At 38.3% G+C, this 27,406-nt stretch overlaps 2 protein-coding genes across 5 annotated transcripts in view; both read right to left on the minus strand.

Moving 5' to 3' along the window:
- Nucleotides 1–3,055: 3,055 nt before the first annotated feature.
- Nucleotides 3,056–19,377, minus strand: exosc10 (exosome component 10). The gene is made up of 25 exons (XM_046872304.1): nt 19,217–19,377; nt 17,383–17,519; nt 16,243–16,366; nt 16,011–16,115; nt 15,385–15,538; nt 14,800–14,908; nt 14,638–14,713; nt 14,445–14,555; nt 13,542–13,685; nt 12,967–13,157; nt 12,722–12,878; nt 11,878–12,026; nt 11,697–11,747; nt 10,088–10,199; nt 7,961–8,008; nt 7,794–7,869; nt 6,804–6,916; nt 5,877–5,969; nt 5,702–5,770; nt 4,838–4,931; nt 4,666–4,739; nt 4,380–4,578; nt 3,488–3,549; nt 3,330–3,403; nt 3,056–3,237 (listed from the first exon to the last, which is right to left on the minus strand). The coding sequence occupies exons 1-25, from the start codon at nt 19,337–19,339 to the stop codon at nt 3,207–3,209; spliced, it is 2,676 nt and encodes an 891-aa protein (XP_046728260.1). The 5' UTR covers nt 19,340–19,377; the 3' UTR covers nt 3,056–3,206.
- Nucleotides 19,378–22,002: 2,625 nt separating this feature from the next.
- Nucleotides 22,003–27,406, minus strand: part of mtor (mechanistic target of rapamycin kinase) — an 84,145-nt gene continuing 78,741 nt past the window's right edge. For all 4 annotated transcript variants that reach the window (XM_046870795.1, XM_046870794.1, XM_046870796.1 and 1 more), the window contains exons 47-58: nt 25,908–26,043; nt 25,173–25,320; nt 24,934–25,056; nt 24,667–24,749; nt 24,246–24,318; nt 24,078–24,152; nt 23,713–23,848; nt 23,279–23,344; nt 23,034–23,114; nt 22,832–22,912; nt 22,342–22,447; nt 22,003–22,255 (exon numbers count right to left, since the gene is read on the minus strand). In XM_046870795.1, the coding sequence (XP_046726751.1) occupies nt 22,240–22,255; nt 22,342–22,447; nt 22,832–22,912; nt 23,034–23,114; nt 23,279–23,344; nt 23,713–23,848; nt 24,078–24,152; nt 24,246–24,318; nt 24,667–24,749; nt 24,934–25,056; nt 25,173–25,320; nt 25,908–26,043 (1,124 nt within the window). In that variant the 3' untranslated portion in view covers nt 22,003–22,239. The remainder of the gene's footprint in view (nt 22,256–22,341; nt 22,448–22,831; nt 22,913–23,033; nt 23,115–23,278; nt 23,345–23,712; nt 23,849–24,077; nt 24,153–24,245; nt 24,319–24,666; nt 24,750–24,933; nt 25,057–25,172; nt 25,321–25,907; nt 26,044–27,406) is intronic.

Genomic DNA, 27,406 nt, shown 5'->3' on the forward strand with positions numbered 1-27,406 from the left:
ATTGACATGGCAGAGGTAGAGCTGCATCTTCCTCGAGACAGAATAGAAAAATAACGTCTGGTTTTATTTAATCGTTTTTTGCTCTACAAAGGCCTTATTGTGCAGTGTATTAAAAGTCAAAGTAAAGTTAGGTTCCCCTTTTGAGTCTGGTTCCTCTCAAGGTTTCTTCCTCATAACATCTATGGGAGTTTTTTCTTGCCACAGTCGCCATGGCTGCTCATCAGGGATAAAAACACATCATTCACCTTAACTAAATTCTTTAAAGCTGCTTTGAGACGATGTCCGTTGTAAAAAGCGCAATAGAAATAAACTTGACTTGACCTGTATTGGTTTAAACCGAAATTGGATCGCAATGCATCATAATAGGGATTGAATCGTATCACACCGGTAGCTTCATATGTCTCTAACGTATCGCATCGTTGGCTAAGCATCAAGATGCGAATCGCATCCGCCCCAGTAAGGAGATGCAAATCCCCTGGACAAATACACAGCAATGAAATCCAGTATGGATCTACCAGAAGTGCAGGAAGTAACACTGTGCAAACATAAGTGCAGATAACGATATATCTATTTGTTGTACAAAATATTTACAAAGGTGATGGGCAGAGAAATATGTCCAGAAGAAGCTTGAGAAAGTACAGTGAAAAATAAAATAAAATGTGTATTTTACATGCTTTATGTTCCTTTCTATGATATAAACTTTTTTCCTACGTTTTCCCACTGTTGTATCAGACATTTATTTTTGGTAAGAAAACTCAATGTACATGCAGATATTAAAAAATCATCCAATTGGTGGTGTGAGACAGTTATGAGCCAAAGTTGATTGCATATAATCCCTCTTATACAACAGCAATTCACCAGTGATTACACATTTATTTATTCATTACACTTGCAGCATACATTTGCTCTATTATAGTGACTTTTCATGTTTTGGGGAATCTGAGAAAATAAAGAAAAACCAAAAACAGTGTTCCTGTTATCACTTAGCGTATACGAAACCTGATCGTTATTTGCTCAGCTTCTTGTTGAATTAATAAAGAAGAAAAAAGCACACTGGTTTCACCTAAACTTTCCTGGTAGTTTTATAGCAATGACATCAGACACACCTTTCGAAAAATGTTCAGCATCTCCTTACAGAAAGCTTCGACATCTCAGCAATTATACTTTTCTTTGTTGAACACGTTTGAAACTTTTGTCATCATTAGATTTTACCTACAAATTTCTGTGTAATTTGTTCTATTTAAATCAAATATTAGAAACTGTGCCTAAAGTAGCCTGTAATTTGAACTTCAGATGTTGTCAAAGCTGCTGTTACACAGAGAAGAAATAAACAGCGCTGTGGTATAACCAGCGTTAACATTATACTACATACACCACAATAGTTATTAGTCTTTATGTAATTATAGTTTTATAACTTGGCTGTTTATGAATCAGCAGCTTTAAAATGTCAAATTAATAAACCATTTAACACTCAGGTGGTTCCAATAAATAAATATGATAAATAAGTCTGCTACATTGTATATTTATTTAATTATACTAATAAAATTCATTTATATTGAAATCACAAAGGTTTATAATGATTCCAAGATGCACTGATGCAGGATGATCTTTTAAAATGTATCTGAATTGACTTTAATTAGAATCAGTTTTATTAACCTCTATTCGCTCCTTTTCAAATTAATTCATTTAGCATTTTCTCCCTGATTTGAGTTTTTCCTCAGTTGCTTTAAAGCATTTTTATGCAAATCAGTAATTGTATTTCCTGAAAGAATTTGCACAAAAAGCACAACACACTGGATTACTTGCAGAAGAATGTACTTTTCTCAAAATCCTTAGTTCATCTCTCAAAAATAAGTATTTGTGTCAATGAACATCTCATTCCCATCAGAATGAAAAGTCCTCTTGTGACCGCTCACAAACAAGATCGACAAAATGTTTTGTCGTTGCCAGTATGACGGCGCACGGTTTCAGTATTTTCTGATATAAACTACGGTTTAGATTACAATGACTGAAAATGCACAAGGCTGAATATCTTCTGTATGGAATTTATCAAGTTCAACAGCGTTTACACTTGACTCTATTAAGGATATTGATTGCAAGAGGCCGGGCGAATGGGCGAGCGTAAGGATTTGAGAGTTTGATGAGGGCCAGATTGTGATGTCTAGACGTCTGGGTCAGAGCATCTCCAAAACCACAGCTCTTGTGAGCTGTTCCTGGTCTGCATTGGTCAGTATCTATCAAAAATGCTAAAAAGAAGGAACAGCGGTGAAACGATGACAGGGTCCTGAGTGGCCGAGGCTCATGGATGCACATGGAGAGCGAAGGCTGATCCGTGTGGTCCGATCCAACAGACGAGCTCCTGTAGCTCAAACTGCTGAAGAAGTTAATGCTGGTTATGCTCGATGGATCAGGACTGTTTGGCAGCAAAAGGGGGACCAACACAATATTAGGCAGGTGGTCATAATGTTATGCCTTTGAACTATTTTAGAGATCTAATTGATTATTGGTTGATCTGATGCCGTACAGTCCCCTTCATTAGTGACAATCAAGATTCATCTGCACAATTCAAGACACATTCTAATCAAATAATAGAAAATAACAATAGTAACAGAAATGTGAAGAGGAGACACTTGACAGATGATGGAAACTGGTTTAGATATTTTGCATTCAATGACTTATGCAATGAACTGATGTCGAGATATTTTGGGGGTTAAGACTACTCAGGTGAAACCAGTATAATATATTAATCAACAATGTAGGCAACAGCAGCAGTTGAACACAATCAATTAAATGAATCTACCAAAACATCCACAACTTGTTCAAAGCAACAAGAAATGCTTTTATGATGTGCATAAGTGACTACATGATGTAGAGGTTGAAACAAGTAGTTTTGAGAATTGAATTTCTGAGCTAAGAAACGCTGCACAGCAACCGAGAAAAACTGTAAAAATAAGTCTATTTAAATGCACCACAGTTCAGTGATTATTGAGAGTTGAATAGGACATTTTCTTTTTTTTTCTTCACATAGTAAAAACTCAATGAAAAGAAAGCAATATTTAGAAGGTTATTTTTAATGAAAGGTCTTCCACAAATTGCATACAGCACTGTGTATCATTTCCCCAAATGTACTATATAGAAATATATAGATAAAATGACCCCCATTTAAAAAATAAAAAAAAACCAACAAAAAAACAGGTTGTAGAGATTTATCTCTTGGGCCAGTTATGACGAAATCCTCTGAAAAAATAAAACAATCGTAAAATATATAAGACACAGCAAAAATGCATGCAACTCATAAAAATATGGAACTAAGGCATGTATTTCATTACCTGTCAGATTTAGCAGGCAGATAGGACATGCTCCTGCCTCCAATAGAACTTTGCTTATTTCCTTTGAGGTTTTTCTGAAATGTAAACAATAGAATTTTCAGTGATCAACCTGATTAATTAACCAGAAGATGCTTAAATTGAGTATTATTTATTATTACCTTCCGTTTAGGTTCATGACTCTGCCTGTTTGGATCGAACTGTGTGGAATCTTTAGGTTGACCTAAAATACAGAATAAACAGGTGAGTGACGTTTAAAATCAAACCTGCCGGATGCACATTGGAAATGTTGCATTGCATCATATATATATATATATATCGGTAAGGGACTGCTGAGGATGGAGCCACCAAACATGAAGGTAGTTGGGTTGAAAGGGCAGATATAGAGGACAGTGGGGTATAGAGACAGATGATACGCTGTGGCGACCCCTAATGGGAAAAGCCAAAAGCCAAAAGAAGAAGAAGAAGAAACTAGTTCATTCCTATACTGTTCCAGCATGGCAATGCCCCTGTGCACAAAGCCAGCTCCAAGAAGATATGATTTTCATGGGTTGGAGTGGAACATCTTGAGTGGCCTGCTATAGTGTATATATTAAATACATTTGGGATAAATGTGAACACTGACTGCACTCCAGGTTTCCTCATCTCACCTACCTCAGTACCTGGCTTTACTAACACCTTTGTGAATGAATGAGCACAAATCTCCACAACCACACTCCAAAATCTACTGCAACATCTTAAATAATATGAATACGTTTAAACGGCCAAAGATTGGACATTCTAAAGTGCAGAATGATGTCATCAAAGATTTGTGATCCATATTGGTGGTGGACAGAGAATCTTCTAGCGTATAGACGATCTTAAGGATAACATTCATACTAAGACACAAAAACTCTTGAAACTTGGAAGAAAAGACATTCCATCAACTGTAATGCCAAGAACAACATCAAATGAGTAATGAAACCCATTTCCACAACATGATCTTACTTTTTGCTGCAAAGAAATGTGATGTAGAAAAAGGGATCGTGTAAAAGCAGTGCCTTAACATCATACCTGCAAACAGTTTGAAATCAGACTGGCTGTAATCGTAAGGTGTGAAGGAATCGGACGTTGCTGGCTGACTCGCTTTAGAAGTTGCAGGAGAAGCGACGGTGGACTTCTCGCTCTTCGTGGATTTCCTCTTCGGCTTGCCGGTGTCTTCACCCGCTTCACTCGTAACCCTCTCTCTTTTCTGTGCCCCTTTCTTAGCTTCCTGTTGGAAAGTCGGAAATGATGCTCTCAAGTGGGAAAAAAAAAAAAGAAAGTGTTCTTGATGTATACAGAGTTCAGAGCCGCTTACCAGGACCTGCTGCCTTACTGTACTGACATCCTGCAGGGACTCCTGATAGCTCTGCTTGGCATTTTTACGCTCCTCTGAAAGAAAGAGAGACGCATTTACATTCAGGACAATGGATCCACTATTACAGAAAAATGATTATGAGAACAATATTCATAATGCAGGGAAGAATAACCTTTAGCTTTCTTGAGCTGCTCTTTAGCTTGCTGTTTAGCCTGAGCCTCCTTCTGCTGCTGTTCCATATTCTGCAGCTTCCACCGGTTACTGATCTGTTTTAGACACATGCAGCAGTTGAAACGGATTAATAAAGAAACTGCTTTAAATGTAGTATATTAGATCATCTCAGATAACTGGCAAACCTTTTGGACAAAATATTTATTTAGGGACAAAAGAAGCACATTGAAAGAATAATTACTCATAATCTTACATCCTGGTGCTTATGTTAGTTCTCACTCTCCAGTGTTCTGTATTGTTTAAAGATTTATAAATCACACTCTTGGTGTAACCCAAATGAGGATAGGTTTCTCTTTTCAGTCTGGTTCCTCTCAAGGTTTCTTCCTCATAACAGCTAAGGGAGTTTTTTTTTCTTGCCACAGTCCCCATGGCTGCTCATTAGGGATAAATAAACACCATTCACCTTCACTGTTTATTTCTGTAAAGCTGCTTAGAGACAATGTCTGTTGTAAAAAGCGCTATAGAAAAACTTGGCTTGTACAAACTATAAAAGGAAAAAAAAAAAAAAAAAAAGGCTTATATGCTGGGCAAAACCAAAAAAATGATAACCCCTATTTTCTAGGATGCTGGATATACATAAGTAGCTATTTATGTTGAACTTTTGCGTACCAAAATCTCTTATCAACGAGGTCATGGTTAAAACTGTTTTTTTTTTCTGTCTTGTTGGAGGATAACGGCTGCATTGTAAAGATCACCATGATTTCAGTTCATTTGACGAAATCCAACTGTTTTCAGCATAGAAAGTGTTTAGAAGTGTTAAAAGACTGAACCAAGTAAAGGCTTGTGTCCGAAGCTTGTTGTTTACCTCGTAAATCTTTGACGAAGGGTCGTATTTAGCATTTTTCGAGATGTGTATATCCTTTGAAGGTAAATACTGTAAAAGGAAATATACAAAAATCAGTAAAAGTGTTACTGTACGAAGGAAATCAAAGATAAAGGGTCGATCAGTTCAGCATTGCATCGGACAGCTACATACGCACCATTCTGAACGGGTTTTCAAAAGACTCCATGATGCTGCGTGCTTTCTGCTGGGCCACGGTAAGTTTAGTCGATTGAGGGACCTCCTCTTCCTCCTGTAACGTAAGCAATAACAGGAACATTGGCAAATGTTATTGAATGCAGAAAAAAAGTGAATACATCTGGAAATGTGCTAGTAATTAAGATCATGCTGGTTTTTCTGTTTAACACTAACACTTAATCAGTGCGTCTCAATCAGATCCATAGTTCAGCAGTCAGTTTGTCTTTATTGCACACTCTGAGGCACTGCCCTCCCTAAAATATACCACAGAGCACCATAAATCTGTTGAGTATCGATCCTCACTGTGTTCCTGCACTAAAGATAAATTTTGTTGTAAATGCACATGTTGAAATCACATGACCAAAAGATCGGTTTTGGCTGATTAACTCGCGGAATAGAACATGCAACACCTGTACACTTTCAAAGTCTTAAAAAACTATGCCGATACAATTCATTTAAATATGAAAAACATTGCCTGATCTTTTTCCGTTCATCTGTCCACTATCTGGGAACGAGTTCTGATTGTAGCTACAGATTTCTGTTCTTGCTTAGATAAGTGCTTGTGCTCTATCGTTTAGCCCATTTCGCGTCGACATATTGTGCAATCTGAGATTACTAAATGTTAATCCAAACCAGTACGACCATTTTCCTCTGATTTCTCTCATCCACAAAAGGCATTACCAGGCACAGATCAGTTTTTTACCTCTTTGTAGAGACATGAAAAGGCGATCTTAAATACTCAAACCAGCTGCCTGACTCCAGAAACTAGGTCATAACTATATCGCCAGTATGGATTTAAGCTGAACATATAGCAAAGCTCTTGGTTTTAAGCACTGTGCTGCTGTATCATGATTGGCTGAAAGGGCAGACGTATTAATAAAAGTCTTACCGCAAAAAGGGAGATTTTTGAACAAGCCACGAGGTCAGTCAGAAGTGTCGTGTCATCAATAATATTTGCATCATCTTCCTCTGAGAAAAGGGCGCCACGCTTGGTTGGGGTTTCTAATGAAAAGACAAGATCAATAGTTTTTATATGAACTGCTGTGTGACATTCCAATCTCGCTAAACTCGTACAGACCTGGGTATTTATACTCAGCGATTTCTAATCCCACTATCCAGTGTCACGCAGAAGAGAAAGGCTTTGGTTTTGACTTTGCTCTCTCTGAAGGGTTTTCCTCTGCTGTTTTCACTTTTCGCTTGCGCTTAAGGCATCAATCAACAATCTGTCGCTTTGTGCCACAAACAAAATGCAGGGGTTCTTAAAAACCACAGACAAAACTTTGCATTTTTTTTTATTAACATAAGATATAGTCTTTATTTTAATGTGTTCTTAATATTTTACTACATTTAGTTCCAACACATGGTCCAAGGTGCTGTGTTGTGTGTTTCTAAACCTGCTCGGTTATAATTCACAACCAAGACATGGAAATTAAGCATTAAATGAACAGTGCAGGATATTAAATGTGGAAGAGAGAACATCCTGAACATCAAATTCTGTAGCTTGCATGTCTCATAGCTTCAAATAAAAAAAAAATACCAAGCCAAATGTACACCGGTGTCTCCTATCACAGCCCTCAGGGACGCAATATTCCCGTCTACCAATTCCCAACACACCTGAGCCAAGCAACGAGAACTTCGAGGAATCCTGAGCACGACGCACGAGTGTGCTAGGAACTGAAGCCAACAGGATGAGCAAGACATAGGAGCCCTGAGGACGAGTGTTTACTTCATGTCTTTTTCTCCGTTATTCACTACAGAGGCATTGAAAAACTATTTGACCGTAACACTGAGGTGATTACGGTGGTACAAACCTGTAATTAATTAAGCCTGTTCAAACAGTAATGATATGTTTAATGGGGCTAAAACACGTTTGACCTACCATGGGAGGACAGCTGCATAAGGTCACTCTCGGACACGTGCGAGGAATCGTGGGGCCCAAACAACACCGGCTCTGACTGCAAAACAACACACGCTATAACAGCTCTGTCCAATGTTTTTCATACTGGCTTAATTTCGCAGGTACAGTTTAATAAAAATTTGCCAAACCTTTCGCTTTGGTGTCAGCGTTTTCTTCTTTTCTGCGAGTAGATCCGCCTGAGGGGACAGATCATCAGTCGTATATTTCACTCGCAAAATCATTAAAAGGTTTTCGATGAGGATGCTGAGATTTGTGCAATCTCTCAAGACCAAATGTGCTAAATTAATAATACTAGCTAATTATACCCAATCAGCTATTTTGCACAGCTTCCAACAAGTCTATACTTGAAGCATAAACATAGGAAATACACTACAGTGGTCCCCCGGAACTCGCGGGGGTTACGTTTCTTCGAATATCCGAGAATTTTGGACGCACCCCCGCAGCCTCTAAGGTGAATTCATCTAGCCATTACGCCAGTAAGTTGGTTCCTTTTTGATGCATACTCAGCAGAAAATGTGAAGTAATGGACACAAACGCTTTATTTATTACTTAAAATTAATAATACAATCATGGTTTAAAAATATATATACAATTTGTTAGTAAAAACATAGTTTAAAATTATTCCTATCCATTCGGTCCTGCTGCGGATTCCCGCGAATTTTAAGATAATCCACAACTTTTAGTTAGAAAAGTTAGAGGCACATAACAGTATTGAATACTGTATCATTACATTTTACCTTCACTTCCCTGTGAACAATGAACTTCATGAACACATGGTGACCCCAGGTTGGAGTTGTTGATCATGAGCGGCCTGCTTAAGAGCTCTGGGAGTTGAAACGCTGACTGCGCCCCAGGACTTTACTAACACTCTTGTGGGTGAATGAGCACAAATTTCTACAACCACACTCCAAAATCTAGTGGATCTTTCCAGAAAAGTTGAGGTTATAATTAACAGCAAATAGAGACTAAATGTGGAATGGGCTGTTCAAAAAGCACATATGAATCTTATGGCCTGGTGAAGACAAACTTTTATCTATTTGGTTTCACTTTATCTTATGAGAACGAAAATTTATCATTTACCTGTACACAATCTTTATCATGATCCTATGCATAAAAATTTTTAAATACTAAAGCTAACAAATCAAATATTAATCAAGAGAGAATAAGCAATCAATACGGGAAGAAAAGAGGGACCTACTGCAAATATTCATGATTACAACACTCCAGTTATTACTGCTGATAATTCGTTAAAGTCTACATTTTTATCTTGAACAATGTGTCACTTCCTCAAAATGTTTAAAATCATTAAATGCAGTTTTTCTTTTTTAACTATAGTAAATTTGAATACTTGATTTTGATTGGCTGGAAAATTTGCGTTCTAACAAGTGAACTCTTAAAGCACAGTTCTAAATCACTATTTACCCTAATAAATAGTAATAAAGCCTATTTGCTGTTAATATTATTCCTATTTGAATTACTGATCCAAATGGATGATTTTCAGTGTCATTTCACTAAAGGGTCGATATTTTGTGGACACCTGACCATAAGATTTGAAATTGCTTTTTGAACATCCCATTTCCCATTTTGTCACCATTTAGTGAGGATTTGTGCTCATTCAACTACAAGGGTGTTCGAAAAGTCAGGTATTAATGTAGGGCAAGTACCTGAAGGGAAAAGTTCAGGTACTGGTGAAGTGAAAATGTAATGCTAACGCATCCAAATACATCCTGTGTGCCTCCAATGTTGTGATTACAGTTTGCTGAAAACTTAGCTGTCCAATACTCGTCCATAGAGTGTATATGGCATGTATAACAATTCAGAGAAAAATGGGCTGAGGCACTAGACGATTTTGATGAACTGGAGAAGATGGAACAAAATGGAACAAGGAATTAACACTAATGCATTCATTATAAGTAAAGATTCAACAAAGATTTTTAATTCATTTAATATACTAAAAAAAATATTAAAAATAATAAAAATCGAATCTCATCACACTACTTTCTCTCTGTAAAGGATTTTAAATCGGGTACTTTTTTGCCTCTTTATCACGTTAAAATCATGTAAAGCACACCTAGCCATCAATTACCCCCTCACATATTAAACATATGGCCTCCGTAAGACCGAATTGTTTTTTCAACAGCAGTCCATGATAATTTAAATGAGCAATAAAGTAATTTAGCATTAAGCCCAGACATTCTGACTGAACACACAACAATAACTGCAGATCAATAAAACTGATCCGGAGTGTGGCTCACCTTCAGCAGGGGAATTTCCCTCGCCTGCTTGATGAGCTGATGGAGTTCGTTGACCTGCTGGCGCACCAATGGTGGCGTGGGGTTACAGCATGCGATGATGCCCTGTGGCTCCCTTTAATCAAACAAACTGTCAGACTACAGAGTCTGTTTACACATTGTGACATGAAAATCGCAGAAATATGCAGTATGGGATTCCGATATAATAATTACAATTAGAGCTGCAACAACTAATCGATAAAATCGACAATAAATCAATGATGAAATTCGTTGTCGACGAATGCCATTAGCGATTATTTTAGCTGCTCATGTTTAGGGTTGGCGTGGAAGCAAGATAAGATGGCCGCTTGGGAATTTGGCAAACAGTACAGGGTCAACCGGCAGCAGGAAAACATGTCACAAGTCATGGGAGCATTTTATATTAAACCCAAGGCATTAGAGCGTTTTATATTAAACGCAACAAAGAAAAATGTACCTGGAGGTAATGCAAAGCGGAGCTTGTGTGGTATGGAAGTACCACAGTGATGCACAAGCACGCGAAAAGAAAACACACTGTTGTCACAAATGAAACTGTATAATCCTCATCATAGTTTGATGAGGTGCTACTGTGTAAACTGTTTGTTAACTTCGGGACAGTCGCACTGGATCTGTTCTGTCGTGACTCGCGAGCATCAGGTTGTGCAATCAGATCGCTCGCGACATAGTGATGGATTCTTAAAACTTTGTGGACAAACAAAATCTAAAAGCTGCAATTAACAAAAGCAGTAAATGATGATCTTTGGTTACTGTTGTGGTTTTTAGTGAATGTTTAGGCATTTGTACACCAGTGCATATTTTTCGTTCTTTTAGTTTGCTGCATTTCTCTGTTCCATTCTCTTTTTATAGCATTTATCTACTGTAACGGTTAACTTGTTCAAACGTGCTTTACTGCAGCTCTACTATGTTCAAATGCTTATTTTTAATGTTTGTATATTTAATATGTATATATTTAATTATTATACAAAATTAACTATATATTCTAGATGCTAAGATCTTTACAAACGAACTAAATATCTACGTATTGAATTGCATTGTATTCAAATTGTCATATTTTAGAGATTTTTTTTAAAGCCATCTGCAAAATACAATGCAATAGAAAGAAACAATCCATAAGTGAATTTGTTTAAAAGAAGAAATCCCCCCTCAACAAGCAGCCTCTATAAACTTTAATTCAGACGTTCATAAATTAAAGATAATTAAACTCAATATGTGGCTTTAGCATTTTTGAGTACACTATGATACATAAATACCACATAAACTAGGGTCTTATATAGTTATATTAAGCAATTTAAAAAAAAAAGGTACTTTTATCCGATTAATCGGGAAAAATAACCATCTGATTAACCGATTATCAAAATAATCGTTAGTTGCAGCCCTAATTACAATCTCTTAGCGTTTACAATATAGCAGTACATCACAAATTCTATTTCTTGTTAATGTGCTAATGTAACATGGCTTTTAGAAATGAAGTTGGTACAGTGCAGACATTCTCTCAAGAGATGATGTAATGTTGCTGGTTTCTTACAGTGTTAGAAAATAACAAATCTGTCAAAGCATGTAAGGTAGAACTTACTTGGGCAACTCCTCAGCAATTTTTATCATCATGTGGTTGGGCAGGATGTACCTGCAAGGAGAACATTTTTTTTAATGAGTTGTGCTCAGGATCAAACATGCCGAATCTCTGTGTCTGGATAGAGAGAGGTGGTAAGCTAGCTAGAGAGAGATAATGTGTATGTGTGCCTGTGTGTTCTCACCCAGTGCTCTCATCTTCCCCTCTCGCCAGTTTATCCCTCCATGCATACATGAGACGAAAGGCGGCCAGCTGCTGACTGTTGAAGCTCTTCTTCTGCTTTTTGTACAGCTCCATATATGATTCTTCAGTGAAGATGGGCTTCATGTATTTCTGAAAAGAAAAAAAAGCATTTGCATACAAAATAAACAGAAAACCACGATCATAGAAACATGTTTTGGCCAAAAGAATGACAATGCTAAAGAGAAAAAAAAAATTTATGAATGAATACACTTTACACCTAAAAAAAATAAATAAAAAAAATAAAAATAACAATACATTTTTGGTCTGGCTTTTAAGTCCACTATGTGCGGAATTTTGATTCTGGACAAGAAATCTTGCTCTTCACTGAAGTATATTAAATTCATATTTACTATAAGGTGCCATAATGACCATAAAACTTTTAAATACAAATCCATTCCATTTTTATTTTAATAATAAAAATGAAAAAAAGTACTTTTACAGAGATAAAGTGATTATATAAGAAGGTATAAGTTTGTGCCTTGTTATAGTAAGTCTGTTTGATTTGCATGAGGAAGAAACTTTGAGAGGAACCAGTCTCAAAAGGGAACCAACCACCATCATCATCATCATCATTATCTGGTAACACTGAATGTCCATTTATTCGAATGTTATCATTGTTGAGGTGTGCAGCGATAGGCAATTAAATGCAACGTGTGGTCCTTAGCCACTGTGGCACACTGATGACATTCATTACAGTCCAAATCCATCCTCAAAGTACCTGAGATGCTCAGGAACTGTATGGATTTTAGGATTATTATCTTTAAAATGAACATCAATAGCTGTACCTTCAGACAGAGATCTTTGCTTTTGGACCAGACGACCTGGATAAGTGTTGGCTGTCCGTTAGCCGCTTCAAACAGGTCTGCTCTTAGTCGATCGTACACATACAGCAGGTAATGCGTGTCAGCTTGCGCATATTTGATCATCTCCTCTGGTAAGGGTCTGAGAAGCATCATGCACAAACACACATCAATACAACATGATTCTGAAAAAATCCTGGGGTCCTTTTTACTACTTGTTTCGGAGTTACCGTATCCTCCAGTCGGCGAGCTGGTAGCGTTTATTTGAGTCCACGCTGCAAAAGACTTTGAGGAGGTGATCTAAGGAGTTTCTGCCGAGGTTAAGAGAGCGAGCTGCATGGTGAGTGTCAAACATGTTCACCACATAGAGGCCGAAGTCTTTCTGCAGCCACTCGATATCAGAGTCAGCACCGTGGAAAACCTACAAGCAGGAGTTCAGCGAGAAAAAAAAAAAAAGCATACAAATAAAATAACGACTAGCTTTAACTTTAGCAACTGCTCCAGACCTAATGTTCTTCCTCAAGTCATCTCTCAAACCTTTCTGTCTGTTCTGTGGAAACTTCTGGAAGCATTTTTATATCACTGTTCTGTCTTATTTATAAGATCTTAAAAAATCTCACAGATCAATCAGCCCAAATCAGTTTGTCCTGATAGATTATTGAATGGAAAATTTGATAAAATCATGTGAAATGCTAAATGATACTTAACAAATGGGTTTGATTTATTTCTCCTTTATCTTTCTGGGCAAATATTTTGAGGCCATTTAGCCAAAAAATAATAAAATAAAATAAAATAAAAAAATCACCTTCACAATGCTGGGATTGGTGAAGCTCTCGTTCAGAACGTACATCTCGCGCCGCAGCTCGAGAGTATCGATGATGAAATCCTCATCTCTGGTTGAGATCTGCATCAAACATGTGATTCCTAAAAAGCTTCTGTAGGAATGGTGCTGTGAAAAGTCAAGAAAAAAAATGAAACAGATTTTGTTTTAAAATAGAGGATTTGTACAATATTTTAAAACAGGGTGCTCTGCCAGTGTGAAAAGCAAATCACAACGTTTAAATGTTCTAATGCTATTTTTTGTCACTTGATCTCTTTGATAAAAAAAAAAAAAGAAGAAGAAAAAAAGGGAATTTTCTTTTTAAGAATAAAAGGTTGACTTTGTGAAAGAAGTGTAGGTGAGGAAGTGAGGGCATTGGACTTTGGATCCAAAGGTAAGTTTGTGAGTTTAAATCCCAGCCACACCAAGCTGCCACACCAAGCTGCCACACCAAGCTGCCACACCAAGCTGCCACACCAAGCTGCCACACCAAGCTGCCACACCAAGCTGCCACACCAAGCTGCCACACCAAGCTGCCACTCTTAGACCCCTGAGCTAAGCACTTAACAAATGTGAGTCGCTCTGGATAAGAGCCTCTGCCAAATGCCCATAATGTAAATGAATGTCGTATTGACACACTGACATGAAGTTCATTCACAGCCAAACTCACAGGCAGGTTTGTAATAGAAAAAGAACATGTAAAGCTCAAAATTTTACTGTAATTTTTACATATTACTGTAATGTAATGAAGGGTTTTGAGACATTTTCTTTTCAGTGTGTTACGTTTTCTGCAAATTACTACTGAAAAGCAATACCAGGTATATACATTGTACTTTTGCTCTCATTTGTGCAAAAGTATACCGATTAACCCTTAACGTTCATTCGCACCTCCAGGTCTACGGCGAACTCGGTCATCTTGTTCAGCTTCTCGTTTAAAGCGGCCAGATCCTCCAAGGTGTTAATGAACTGGCAACTTGTCGCCGCTAAAACTTTGTACATCTGCAATGAATTAATGTATGAATTAATTTTAGAAGGAGCATGTTAATAAACCGTACAGTAAAATCCATGAAGAAAAGACTACCTGTGGTTCAGGTTTACTCTTGAGGCTCTCTGGCATGATCAGGTGCTCCAGCTCATATTGGTACGGATGGGAAAACCTAGACGATACCATAATACCAGATTGTAAAGATATGAGGAAAGATATTAAAAACAGAAAAGTATCCAGAAATGAAGTAGTGTTTACATGTCTTCATTATGCTCCTGGGTTCTCAGCTGGTGGATAAAGTCAGAGAGTGCCACAGGTACATCTGAATCCTCAGGCTTCTCCTTCCGCAGACGTCTGTCACTGAAATCTGCGTAGAATTAGTAATAAAGTAATCAAAACGGGCTTGTTGTTCTGGTACATAATTGTCTTTTTTTTTCCCCTGCAAAACCGCAACTTTTCGCATCATATATACTGATGCTTGTATTATTTATCAAATTCTCAAATGCAGATTTGCCCAATTTCACGCAGAATTTCAGGTTCGCTCTTTGCTGTCCATGATGAAAAAGCAGATGAAATCACAGTCAGAATAGCACCGTGTTGCACACTGACTTTCAGCACACTGACTTAAGACAGGCGCTCCCTGTGACTGTACATGCAGACTGGTGCTGCCATCTGTTGGTGTGTTACAAAACTAGTCTCTAAACTTTTAGAGACCGCCTCGTGCATTACAGCTTGGGTTTTGCATGTATTTTAAAAATAGTTGTAACATGCATACATTTCGACTTGTTTTGAAGCATGAACATTTAAAAAGTCACAGGAAGGACATCAGAGAGTGAAACTCACATGGAGCCAGAGGCTTTAGAGCGTTAGGCTTGACAAAGATTTTCGAGATGAATGGCGTGTTGCTGTTATCCACTTTCTCCTTAAACTTGAGCTGCGGCCGCTGGATGTTCTTGGCGTGAAGGAGGCGGAAGGTCTCGGCACTGCGGTCACCGCCCTGTCCAGACACAATATCAGACTCGAGTCACGGCTCTTTCCTTTACAAGGACTGCAAGCTAATGTAAACATCAATCTATACACTCTAGAAACTAGTCATTTACATGCTGTAACCAGGACAGCACTCTTCCCAGTTCTAGCAAGTACAAGGGACCTAACCATAGTCTGATATATAGATTAGACATGCTATTAATTGGACACGCTTTACATAATGAAGAAGAGGAAAATATTTGTTGTGAAAAATCTCAATTTGAGATGGTGTGATGAATATAATTAATAAAAAAAGGTTTAGAAAGTCAGGAACAAATCTATGCAAACAGAGGTGAATCATTCATAAAGTCAATGCCTGTCCCTGAATGGAACTACCTCAAAAAGAGTGGAGGGAAAAAAATGGCAACTGTGAAAGCACCGTAGCACTAGAGCATGAATGAAACTGCTAATGTTGTGCGGTACAGACTATAAAACATGCTCACCTTGCGATTCCAACTAGATACCACAATTTTGGGAGGCTGATACCCTGCAGGCATAACAGGCTGCTGCGACCGAGTCACTCCAGAAGCCTCGTCCAGCAAAATCCCCTGATAGGAATTCGAGACACAATTAGTAGGTTCTATTTTTACCCCTTTTTTTTCCCCAACATGAGAACAGTCATTAACATCCAATTCCATTAATTCGTATTTTTGAGAGAGAGAGAGTTGCTCGTACCACTTTCTCCAGGATGACATCATTGGAGTCGACCACCATGTCAAAGCGCTCCTCCACACCAGTCAGCTTGCTCCGGTCTCTCAAGTGAGATCTGCAGCCATGGTGCTGCATCAGCTGACCCATACTATACACACACACACACACACACACACACACACACACACACACACACACACACACACACGCTCCATAAATTAATCAAATAATTGCAGTTTTTTTATGAGCACACATGGAAAGGATTTTAAACATATCTAATGTCTGAAATAATTCTAATAAAACACTGAATAAAAAAGACAGAACCAGAGACACACTGGCACCAAAATGCACCAAAAGACACAAAAGTGTTGCTGAACTATGATGCAAAATACCAAGGATCTGAAAGTATTTCATCATTAGAGGACAAACTACAGCAAACTGATAAAAAGCTATTGAGTTGTTGAAGAAATAACCTAAAAGTAGAATTATTGTATTCTTTAGAAATTCAGCTCAAACTTCCATGAACCATGTATTCATAAAGATATTATAAACGCTTATGGGGAGTTCACATATGCGAGCACTGAGCTCGGAGACGTGCGCTTGCTTTCCCATTTCTTGCAACTGGATGCAAGTCTAAATAAAACCCAACACAAAAGGGGTTCACTGATATCATCTCACTGTAACAACCAACACACACAGAGCTAAATTTAAATCCATCTATTACAGAGGTTGTTCATTTGAGTTATTATATTATATATATTGAGCTATCAAAAAAAGAACTATAGCTGAATAAATCTATAGCTGCTTCCCTGTTTCATCATCATCAGGCTGCATGTCACTGCATAATACACCATTGTTTGCTGAACCCCACCAATGGTGCTATTTATTAACGTATCTTTTAATATATAAAAAGAAACCTCCAGATTATGACTTATTTGTTACACAAAAGATCTAAATAAAGCAAGGATTGTGAGTAAAACCTATGAAATGAAGTTGAAAGATTTTTTTCTGAATCTTGTGAAAAAAAAAGTGGAAAATCCCAAATACAGCAGCATTAAGCAATTTCAAACTACAGATTACAGTATTAATACAAAAAATGCAGCCACACGGATGGATGATTTAGTCCCACTTGCATATGAACAACATTAAAAGAAAATGACTTACCAGTGTAAAAGCCGGTCTCCTTGCTGCGAACAGAACTCCTGGAAGCTCGGAAAGCTCCGGTAAAAGTCGTACTCGTCTCCAGCCTGCGGCAAACCAGCGGACGCTTTAGTGGCAGCCATGACGGTGCCGAGTCCATACTGTGAAAAAGTGGGTACATTCTTTACTACGCAGCTGTATATAAAAAAAAAACACTAAATTCTCAATGGTAAGAAAGAGTTTGTTGGTTATTCAGAGAACAAAACAGAAATCACAGCTTCGTATTGACGCAGAATCATTTCTAGAGCAACAGCCGAGACTTTCACAGACGCTTCACAACGCAATAGATCCTTTTTTGGGGTCCAGATCTTGGAATAATTGTTACAATAATTACGGAAGTCACGTAATAAAAGAAATAACGATACGGACCAGAAGATATGAGCTCCTTATTCTGTTTAACATAGTATTGAAGGATCTGCTGACTGAAATTGCAACATTTTATATTATTTCTGATCAAAGGATCAAAATGAACTAAATTAACTTTCTCAAAAGATTCATCCATTTTGATGGACGAGATTCAAAGAACCAAGTCACAAAAATGATCCGATCTTCCGAACACTAATGTGCTGGTCCATGTTTGGCTTGGCGTTTTGAATCAGATATTTGCAGCTACTGGAGGCCGATGGAGGAAGCGAAGCAGTGGGGTGGTGTGTGTGACAACTTGCCAGCAGAGAAGTGCAATAATTCAGTCTCAAAATGACAAGCGACTGAACGAGCACCTGAGCAGCCTGTGCGGATAAAAATGGCCGAATCCTGCTGATGTTGTAGAGAAGAAACCGGAGATGGCAAAACTACACACATTCTTCACTCAAGGAGAAGTAGAGATACTCGTGTTTTTTAAGTCTCTGGTAAAAGTTAAAGTACTGACTACACTTTATCACTCAAGTTTAAGTGAAGAAGTTTGGGCTCTGACATGTACTTCAGTAAACAGTAGTCAATACTACTAACTGTTTTAGTGTCACGCTGGTAACTGGGCTTTACATCATGTTAAAATATTAACATTAAATAATTTCCCATTTTGAATGTATTCAGGCTGAACATCTACCATATAGAACACAAGCAGAGAAAAGATGATGTTGATCACGTGATCAGGAATGTCTCCGTTCTCAGTCATGATTACATCACTGACTCCCTCTGTCTCATCCACGTTACCCCCAGACTTCTGTTGCCTTCTGACTTGTTCATTATAAGCTTTATAAACTAGTCTACATCTGTAGTGTTGTGACAGCCAGCAAATGATACAACACAACGATAAAAAACGGTTGATGGGCAGAAAAAGGGGCACAATGAGAAAAAAAATATCGATCACGTCACCAAATAGATTAAAACTAAAGTCTGGTTTAAAAATGTAAGAAGTAGAAAGTACAGATAGCTGTGTAAATTATATAATGAGTGAAAGTAAAAAGTTGTCATAAAAATAAACTGTAAAAAAGTAGATACTAGAAAAAAATCTACATAAGTGCAGTAACTTAAGTATTTGTACTTCATTACTTCACACCTCTGTAAGAAACCGACAACATCGTGTCACGTGAGGAATTTTACTCCTCATAAGGTGAATATTAGGACGTTAAACAACTGGTATTGATGTAAATACACCTGATTGGATCTCAGCTTGTTATTTGTCTAGAAAAGATAATAAACTGGTTCTATTGCTCACACACGATATTAAGACGTTAACAAACTCATTGATCGCATTAGAACTGATTCACTCACATAACAAACGCAGCTTCCCACGTTTCTGTGTATTTTTACACCATAAAAATAACTCCGGAACAAAACCACTGAAACATACACTGACCTTAACATATGCATCCACATCTTTAAAACCCGGACGAAACTCCACTGTGTCTGAATCTGCATCTTTATTTGCACTAGTTTCACTGTCTTTAGAGCCACCACCAGCACTCGTGGAAGCAGCCATGTTGGAAAATATATAATCTCGCGAGAACTGGGGATGGCACCTCCGAGATCTATTCTTCTTCTGCTCGTCGAAAACAGGACAGCAATAAATGAGTGTGGACTCAACATCGCCATCCTCCGGAGGAGTACATACAATGTATTATTATTGTTAATTGTTTACCTTTTATTAATTCTCAAAAACAGTATACAAACAGTGATACATCCCTCAACAAATATAAATGATAGACAATAAAAACTAAACAAAAAACAAACAAAAAAACTATGAGACTTACATGTCATTAAAGATAGGAAAATAGTTACAAACAAATGTAAAAACATTTGGATCAATATAATTTATTGCTGAAATTCTTTCATAAAAACAAAAGAGGGAAGATAAGAAGTAAAATCAGATTCACTACATAAAACTTTTCTTTTAGACTCGATAAAACATAGCACTTCGTCTTTCCAAAACAGGAAACTTTCATGTTATCAATGTAATCCAAAAGGGATGAACAACCGTTTTGAAGAGATATCACAAAAAGAGCAACATAATTTTTTTCCCCATGTAATGACTTGCAGGTTAGGACGTGTGTTTTTTTTTTGTATAAATCTCTTTTGCTTTGTTAGATAATAGATAAGTATGAGGAAGCAAGAGATTTAGAGGTTAGGGATTAGGAAGGTGGAAATATTTGAGCTTCGCACTGCCATCTGCTGGGCATTGAACAGTCCTACAACAAAAATTGTAAATAAAAACCCTTACTGCATGCACCATGTCCAAGTTCCTTCATAGAACATACAGGAGCAAGTCACAGTGCAACCTGGTGCAGATTTTTATTTATTTTTACATGTATTTTCTTTTTTTATTCATCATTTACTTAATGTTTCATCACTTTTTGCCAGTGACTAACAGACAGGAAGTGAAGCTGGAGGCGGCAGAGTTGAAGATGCTGCGATGTTCATTGGGAGTGACGAGGACGGATAGGACTAGAAATTATTTGATTATAGGGAAAGTGTATGCAGGACTTTTTGGGGACAAGGCGAGAGAGGCACGACTGAGATGGTTAGGACATGTGCAGAGGAGGGACATGGGGTATATCGGTAGGAGAATGCTGAGGATGGAGCCACCAGGAAGGAGGAAAAGAGGAAGACCAAGGAGGAGGTTTATGGATGTGGTGAGAGAAGATATGCAGGTGGTTGGTTTGTAAGAGGGAGATGTAAAGGGCAGAGTGATATGGAGACGCATGATCTGCTGTGGCAACCCCGAACGAGAGCAGCCAAAAGAATTCATTTTATCCACATTTACTTATTTTACACCTAATTACTCTATTTTCCTCCATTACTTACTATTAAGCTTTATATATTTGCTTTACATTCATATACATGGATTGCTAAACACACAGAGGCTATAAAATGATCTGCTTCATGTACACAGCTGCATTGTTTAAGCCTTTTCAGTCCTTCTTCCATTGCTGAGTTAAAAATGACCTCAGAGCTCCAGAATCCCCAGTGTTATAATCATCCCAAATTATTTTCCAGATGCATTTTCTCCCCCATGTCCTCCCCTTAACAATATCCAGTATATAGACTGGTTTTTATTAAACTGTGTGTATCAGTGTTTCAGTGCACTTGATTCATGTCCTATCATCACTGTGTACCTTTTTTTTATTATTGACCCCACAGGAAAATTGTTATTCTTTGCAAATTAAGTTATTATTACTGCCCACAGCTTGAAGTGGCAGCTTTGTGATACCTCAGTATCCCAGAGCCTTAACCACTGAGCTACCACCTCCCCATATCTTGCATATGAAAATTAGATCATTGCTATATAGCATAGAGATGATGACGGTTCACTTGAATGTATGTGTGCATGAAGCTTCGTGACGGTTCCACCAGAGTGTATTCGAGGTTTGAAGCCAGACGCTGAAGATACAGAAAGCGATTTGGGCGTTTAGATACAAACAGAACTTGTACATGAGCACAAAAAGGGATTTTCTGTGTCAACTTAGAACCAAGTACTGATGTGCATTGGGGCATCTGACTTTTCCAGTCATATGCGGTTCTTTCCCAAACTGTTACCACAAAATTTTATAGGATGTGGTAGAATTACAATTTTCCTTCACTCAAACATGACATTACTCATGTGCACAAAGTCAGCTCCATGAAGATATGGCTTATTGGGTTGGAGTAAAAGATCTTGAGTGGCCTGTTATATAGAGCTCTGACCTCAACCCTATTGAACACCTTTAGGATTAATTGAGTGCATCTCAGTCCTCATTACTCTCCATCAGTATTTGACCTTGTGTCTGAATGAATCCACAAGCACAGTCCAAAATCTAGTCAAACATCTTCCCAGAAGAATGGAGATTCTTATAAAAGCAGGCGAGGTGTCCACAAACTTTGGTCCATGTAGTTCATAAAGCACAGGCCATCAGACAAAATATTTATTACTGATAAACATATATATATATAACATACGTATATAAAACATACGTCTTTTGTTCCTGCGGAGTCACACAGATAAATCATTTGCTCTTTTTTAAACACACTTGGATCTTGCCAGTTTAAGAAGCTCATCATTAGCATGCGAGTCAAATCTGGACCCGGATATACCCGAAATTTCCCACTGCAGCTTTAAAACGCGTTCACAACCTACGGTGAGAAAAAAACGAGACTGGAAACGTTCAGTACGCTTTCAAATTTATTGGCCAAGAAATTCTATTTTGTTCGAGAATTACACTTTTAAAGTATTTTTGCTCAGTCATTCATAAATTTCATGTAGTCCACGATTAAATGAATAAAAGGCAGACGTACTTTAAAATGTCGAATTCATGCAGCTCTCTTGAGCCTGTGTAGCAGATTTGTCTCGAACATTACAGAACACATAGGTGGGGTTTATTAAATAACACAGATATAACAGCAGCTCTACCAAAACGGACACCTGAGAAGAGAAAACAGAAAGAAAATGAATCATTCATTACGAGTGTCAGAGAAAAGGACACTATTTTACCGAGCTCCTGTACATACCATCCGATGTAACACTGGCACAGGTTCTCATGTGACGTGGCTTGTTTAATCAGCAGCTCTACTTGTGTCGGGACATCGAGGGTCTCATCATGAGAGAAGTCCCTTCCTGCAATGACATCATGTGTTATAAGTGATACATTCATTAGCACATACATGAATCAAGTGTGTACGATAGTGTCACAGGTTTTAGTTATATTGCAGTGTTTCTATTTGTATTCTGTTCTGTTGATATACACTTTTTAGGCAAAAGTATTGGGACACCACGTGTGGATCTTCCGCAAAACGTTCTTCAAGAAATTGGAAAAACAATTGTATAAGAACGTCCTTGGATGCTGTAGCATAAGGTTTCCCTCGGCTTGAACCAGAAGAACCGAACCTGTTCCAGCATGACAATGCTCCCGTGCACAAAGTGAGCATAAAATCTCTCCCATAAACAAAGCAACGTTCATCCAGAAGGACAGTGTGTTTTAGGAGCTAGACGAGAACTCACCTGTCAGTTTGTCTCGCACCCTGTTGATAATCTGGATGGCTTTCTTGTTCAAGGCTTCAGGTTGCACGAGGCCATCTCCGACTGCTCAAAGACAATATGTCGGATTGTTAAATGACTAATATCAAGTCTCTCTTTAAGAATAATCAGAATGATGGTGCTGATTTGGACATAAAGTGCATATCCAATAGAAAGCCAGACTTACTGAACGAGTGAATGGATTCAGGCACGGTGGTTCCTGGCTTTTTGTGAGTGGTCTCTCCCAGGTCTATCCCCTCTATTGTTTCTGCCATTGACACATAAAGCATCTGGTTAGAAGAGCACCCTAACGTCCTCATGTGCTCATCTCATTTCTTCTCATAATAAATAAATAAATATATGCATTTATTATCGGCCATTGAAAATGACCTTCTCTACTGTGAATGATGGTGGTTGTTGCAACGGACTCACCGACAGATTGTCCAGCTGTGTAGGAGTCAGTCCTGGTCCTTGAACGCTTGGTTCCTTTAGTGTTAGCTGAGAGAAACGTGACAACATAATACAAATTTCAGACTCTCCATCAGCATGTAAAATGTTCCCATTACATTTTTTTAATCCCATTTCTCAGACACATACACACACAATTTGTATTATATTAGAAACACTAATGATGATGATTCTCGTTTCGCATTATTGATCAGAATACATACAATCAATGGAGGACGTGTAATGCGCACGCATTTGTCTCGCCATGAGAACCATTTGTGCGGTTTGTCCTCGCACACTTTGTCTGTTACCTCAAAATCAGCACCTCAGAAACACGCTGCTCATGTATTGACAATGCGCAGACCATTTTCCATATAGTGCTGTGCACTGCGCTATGGAAATGAAAAGACTCCGCTTACTGTCCATAAGCCTCCAGTTGAGCAAGGGGTCATATACAAAGGCCTCCAGCACGGCCATGACACTGTCTCTGTGCTCTCGCAGCACCTCCATCACTGTGTGGCACGTAATCCGGTAGTTTCCATCCAACCCTGTAACCTGAAAACACAAAGATGTGATAAGAGTCGAAGAAATGGATAAAGAAATTGTGACAACTAAAAATATGCCTTGAAAGGAACTATTTGAATAGTAATACCACCCTAATTCTGTTATACATATTACAAAGGCCCTTGTTAAGCTGTCAAAACGTACTACAGTGTACTATCACAGTGATACTGGATCAGGATTGTACAGTAGTACACACCAGTTACGTCTGCATGTATTTTACCTCCATGGCATTTGTCAGCATCCTGGTCAGCCTGAAGGGGATTTTCTCAGGGAATTTCTCTCTGGTCATGGCAACCTTTAATACAGGGCAACAATCAATATTATTTGGAGGTGAAATCACAACTTATGTTTGCATATTGTCATGATTGAAAACCTGAGAAAACATTACCTCAAAACAATCCCCAAAGTCAATGTGAAGGATCTTTCCACTCAGTCTGTCCAGCATCAGGTTAGAAGGATGTCTGCGAACGTAAGAGATGAACGTGAATAAATCTGGAATAAAACATCCCCGGGTTGTTCTGTTCTAGAAAAATAATCAACAACGGGGTGGTGTGAAGTTGGCTGAGGTGAAATGTTGCCGCAAGTCGATTATTCTCCAGGAATTCCACAGTGAGTATTTATTCCCTGTACCATTAAGTAAAAATAGCTCTTATATACAAAATACATCTCCTTACAAATCACAACTTCTGACCAATAATTCAACAGCTTCATAGTTGCATATACGTTTATTATGATGCAAAATGTTGATATGCGTTTATTTTTATATATTTACTTTGTTATACATTAACATTAAATGTTAGTGTCTGTACCTGTCGCCGAGTCCTAAGATATATCCAACCATGGACATCACAGCGAGGGAGCGAGTGTAATTGGTTCTCCTGTCAAACCACACCTGCAGAAAGAGAACACATTAGGAGTTCATGTGGTATATGAAGGAAAAGAAAGATTTCAGTATGCATAGGTATAATTACAATATGTGCTAACTTTTATAAGGAAGCATGTACTGATACACGTTTCTGAGTATTCTGAAAGGACAAAGGTTACAAGGGAATACGTGGAAAAGGAAGAGAACAGACCTCTGAGCTGGGACTCTTAAGCCACAGCAGCTTGGCAAGGTCGTCCCCTGCAGTGTTATTCACAGCATGCTCAAACACTTCTACTTTCTCCATAAGAGTCAAGTGGTCGTAGTCTGGAGCCATCTGAGAAAAAATATAGCACACAGCTTTCAAAGTGTGACAATGAAAAGGTATTCTTTACTGGGCCACCGTGGATCGAATATTGTGTCAGAGCTGAACAAGATTGTGGTTTGGTGTACCCTGAGCATAATGCGGTGCTCGATGTTCAGCAAGATCTTCTTCTTTTCACGATAATCTCGAATCAGAGCGTGCAGCGTGTCGCAGTGAGGAACCCAACCAATCAGGCCAGAGTTAGTGGACAGGGGAATCACGGCATACCGCTGGATACTGCGCATACACACAAAACAGAATACGGGAGATAAAACACTACTTCACCAAACATAATTACAACTGACTTAATCCATAACAGATATTCGATGCAGGCTTATATTAAATGGTTATTTACATTATATGGACAAAAAGGTTTTTTCACATTTTCTGGAGGTGTTCCACTTGATTTAAAAGTATTGTTGTAGACGTTTGTGCTCTTTCCACATGCCCCAAGTGTTTATTTTTTAGATAGAACAGAGAATTTTTTTCTCATTCATTGTTTCAGATTATCCATGTCTTTACTTTGTTTAGATGTCTGTCTATATCTAGATAATTTTTTTCTCTATATCTAAGAAATGCCCCAAAAAGCTGAGGTCAGAGCACAGGTTCAGTTATGATGCAGCCCTGGAGCACAGAGAAATAAGAGCCTTGTTCATGGGCTATAAGAATGCCAGCTTTAAGTGATGTAAGTGCTCAATAATATTTCAGGGCGTATCAATCTGCAGCTGTATACAAATACATATTTAACAACCATAAGGAAACAAAACACTTCATTCAAATGATTTTTTTTGCATAAGCAGCACATAAAATCGACTTTGGCGTGCCTGAGATTCTTGCGGAGAGACGCTGGGTCATTAGCCAGCAGGGTGTTGACGAGCCCGAAGAGTTGCATCACCCTCTCGTCTTGCCGTAGATCTTCGTGACCCTTGAGCAGAAACATGAACTCGTGTCCGTTGCTGCCTGTAGGGAGCGGTAGAGAAACAGTTCAGACTAGTAAAACAGATATGATCTCAGATACACTGTACTTGGCGTAATAAGAACCGGGAAGCGCACTACTCGGGCCCACAAAACCCAGATGTCCTTTCCATAAGTTTTGGATCACTTTACACATTAAATCTAACTCCACAGAGTTCAGTGAGGACAAATAAAATGATACGTGCTGAAAGACTGCTAAACTGCAGAGTACAGTAAGATCCCGATTCCACTAAATAAAACCTACATGCCGCATGCTGAACAAACTCAATAAAACGATACAGCAAGCGGTGTGTATTTCTTCAACAGCTGTTACAAGTAGTAAAGCTTTTCTGTTAGTTTCGAGCAGATTGTTTTGTCTGACTGGAACTGTTCAGGTTACTGCTCCCCGTGTGAAAACAATGGACAATGGAGGTGTTCAGAGCAGCCATTAAAAGCTAAAGCAGCAGAGCATGCGTAATGGAAAACAGTGACGGAGGAAGACAGCGCGAAATAGGCAGACAGACGACGCTGTCAGCACTCGATGAGAATCGCAGACAGATAAATGCCGTGTCTGGCGAGAATAAAAACTCTGTTCAGAAAATGAACCTGGGCTGCTGGACCAGTAAGGAGCATAAGAGAATGTGTGTGTGTGTGTAGGCCTGAACTTCAGGTTGCTGCTGTGCACATCATGGTGCATTTACGCAGATGCAAAGTGGGAAGCAGTTTAAATGTCTGTTGGTCTGAGTAAACCAAGCTGAAGACAAATTCTGATCTCAGCTCAGGTATCTCAAAATCGTTCACTGTTACACCAGTAACTGTATTTGCAATGGACTTATTTTCTTAGCAACCGATTTACAATGGCAGGTCCTGTATTGTCCCAAAAACCTTTGATTTTCATGACAAGTCAACCAGTAATTATAAAAAAAAATGTATCATGTAAAATTATCTTGCCTCTTCTATGATTCAGTAAAAATGCATCCAACAGAACTTTAATAAACAGCCAAATACGGACAACAAATTATATTTTCAGATTTGATGCTTCTTTGTTGTCATGTTCAAAATTAAGAGTTAAATAGACTATATGCACAAAAGTTTGTGGACACCTGACCATAACCTTCATATGGGCTTTTTTGAAGATCCCATGCTACATTCAGTCCCCATTTTAGGACGACGTTCCACTAGATTCGGAGTGGATTGTAGACATTTGTTCTCATTCAGCCACAAGGGCTTGAGATTGAGAAGCCTGGGGTTCAGTCAGCGATCCGATTAATCTTCAATGAGGTCAGAGCTTTAAAGCAGGTTGAAAAAAAAAACAGATTCAACCCATGCAAACCATTTCTTCACGGAGCTCATTTGTGCACGGAGGCAT

Source organism: Silurus meridionalis, chromosome 17 (assembly GCF_014805685.1).
Source record: "Silurus meridionalis isolate SWU-2019-XX chromosome 17, ASM1480568v1, whole genome shotgun sequence".
In the NCBI taxonomy this organism is placed as follows: Eukaryota; Metazoa; Chordata; class Actinopteri; order Siluriformes; family Siluridae; genus Silurus; species Silurus meridionalis.

Excerpts from the sequence above, each read along its gene's own strand:
- exosc10 (XM_046872304.1), bottom strand. The coding sequence starts at position 19,339 with ATGGCTGCTTCCACGAGTGCTGGTGGTGGCTCTAAAGACAGTGAAACT. Across the intron at positions 13,158-13,541 it reads CCAATCCCAGCATTGTGAAG|GTTTTCCACGGTGCTGACTC; the intron begins GTGATTTTTTTA and ends TCCTGCTTGTAG. Across the intron at positions 6,917-7,793 it reads TATGCAGCTGTCCTCCCATG|AAACCCCAACCAAGCGTGGC; the intron begins GTAGGTCAAACG and ends TCTTTTCATTAG.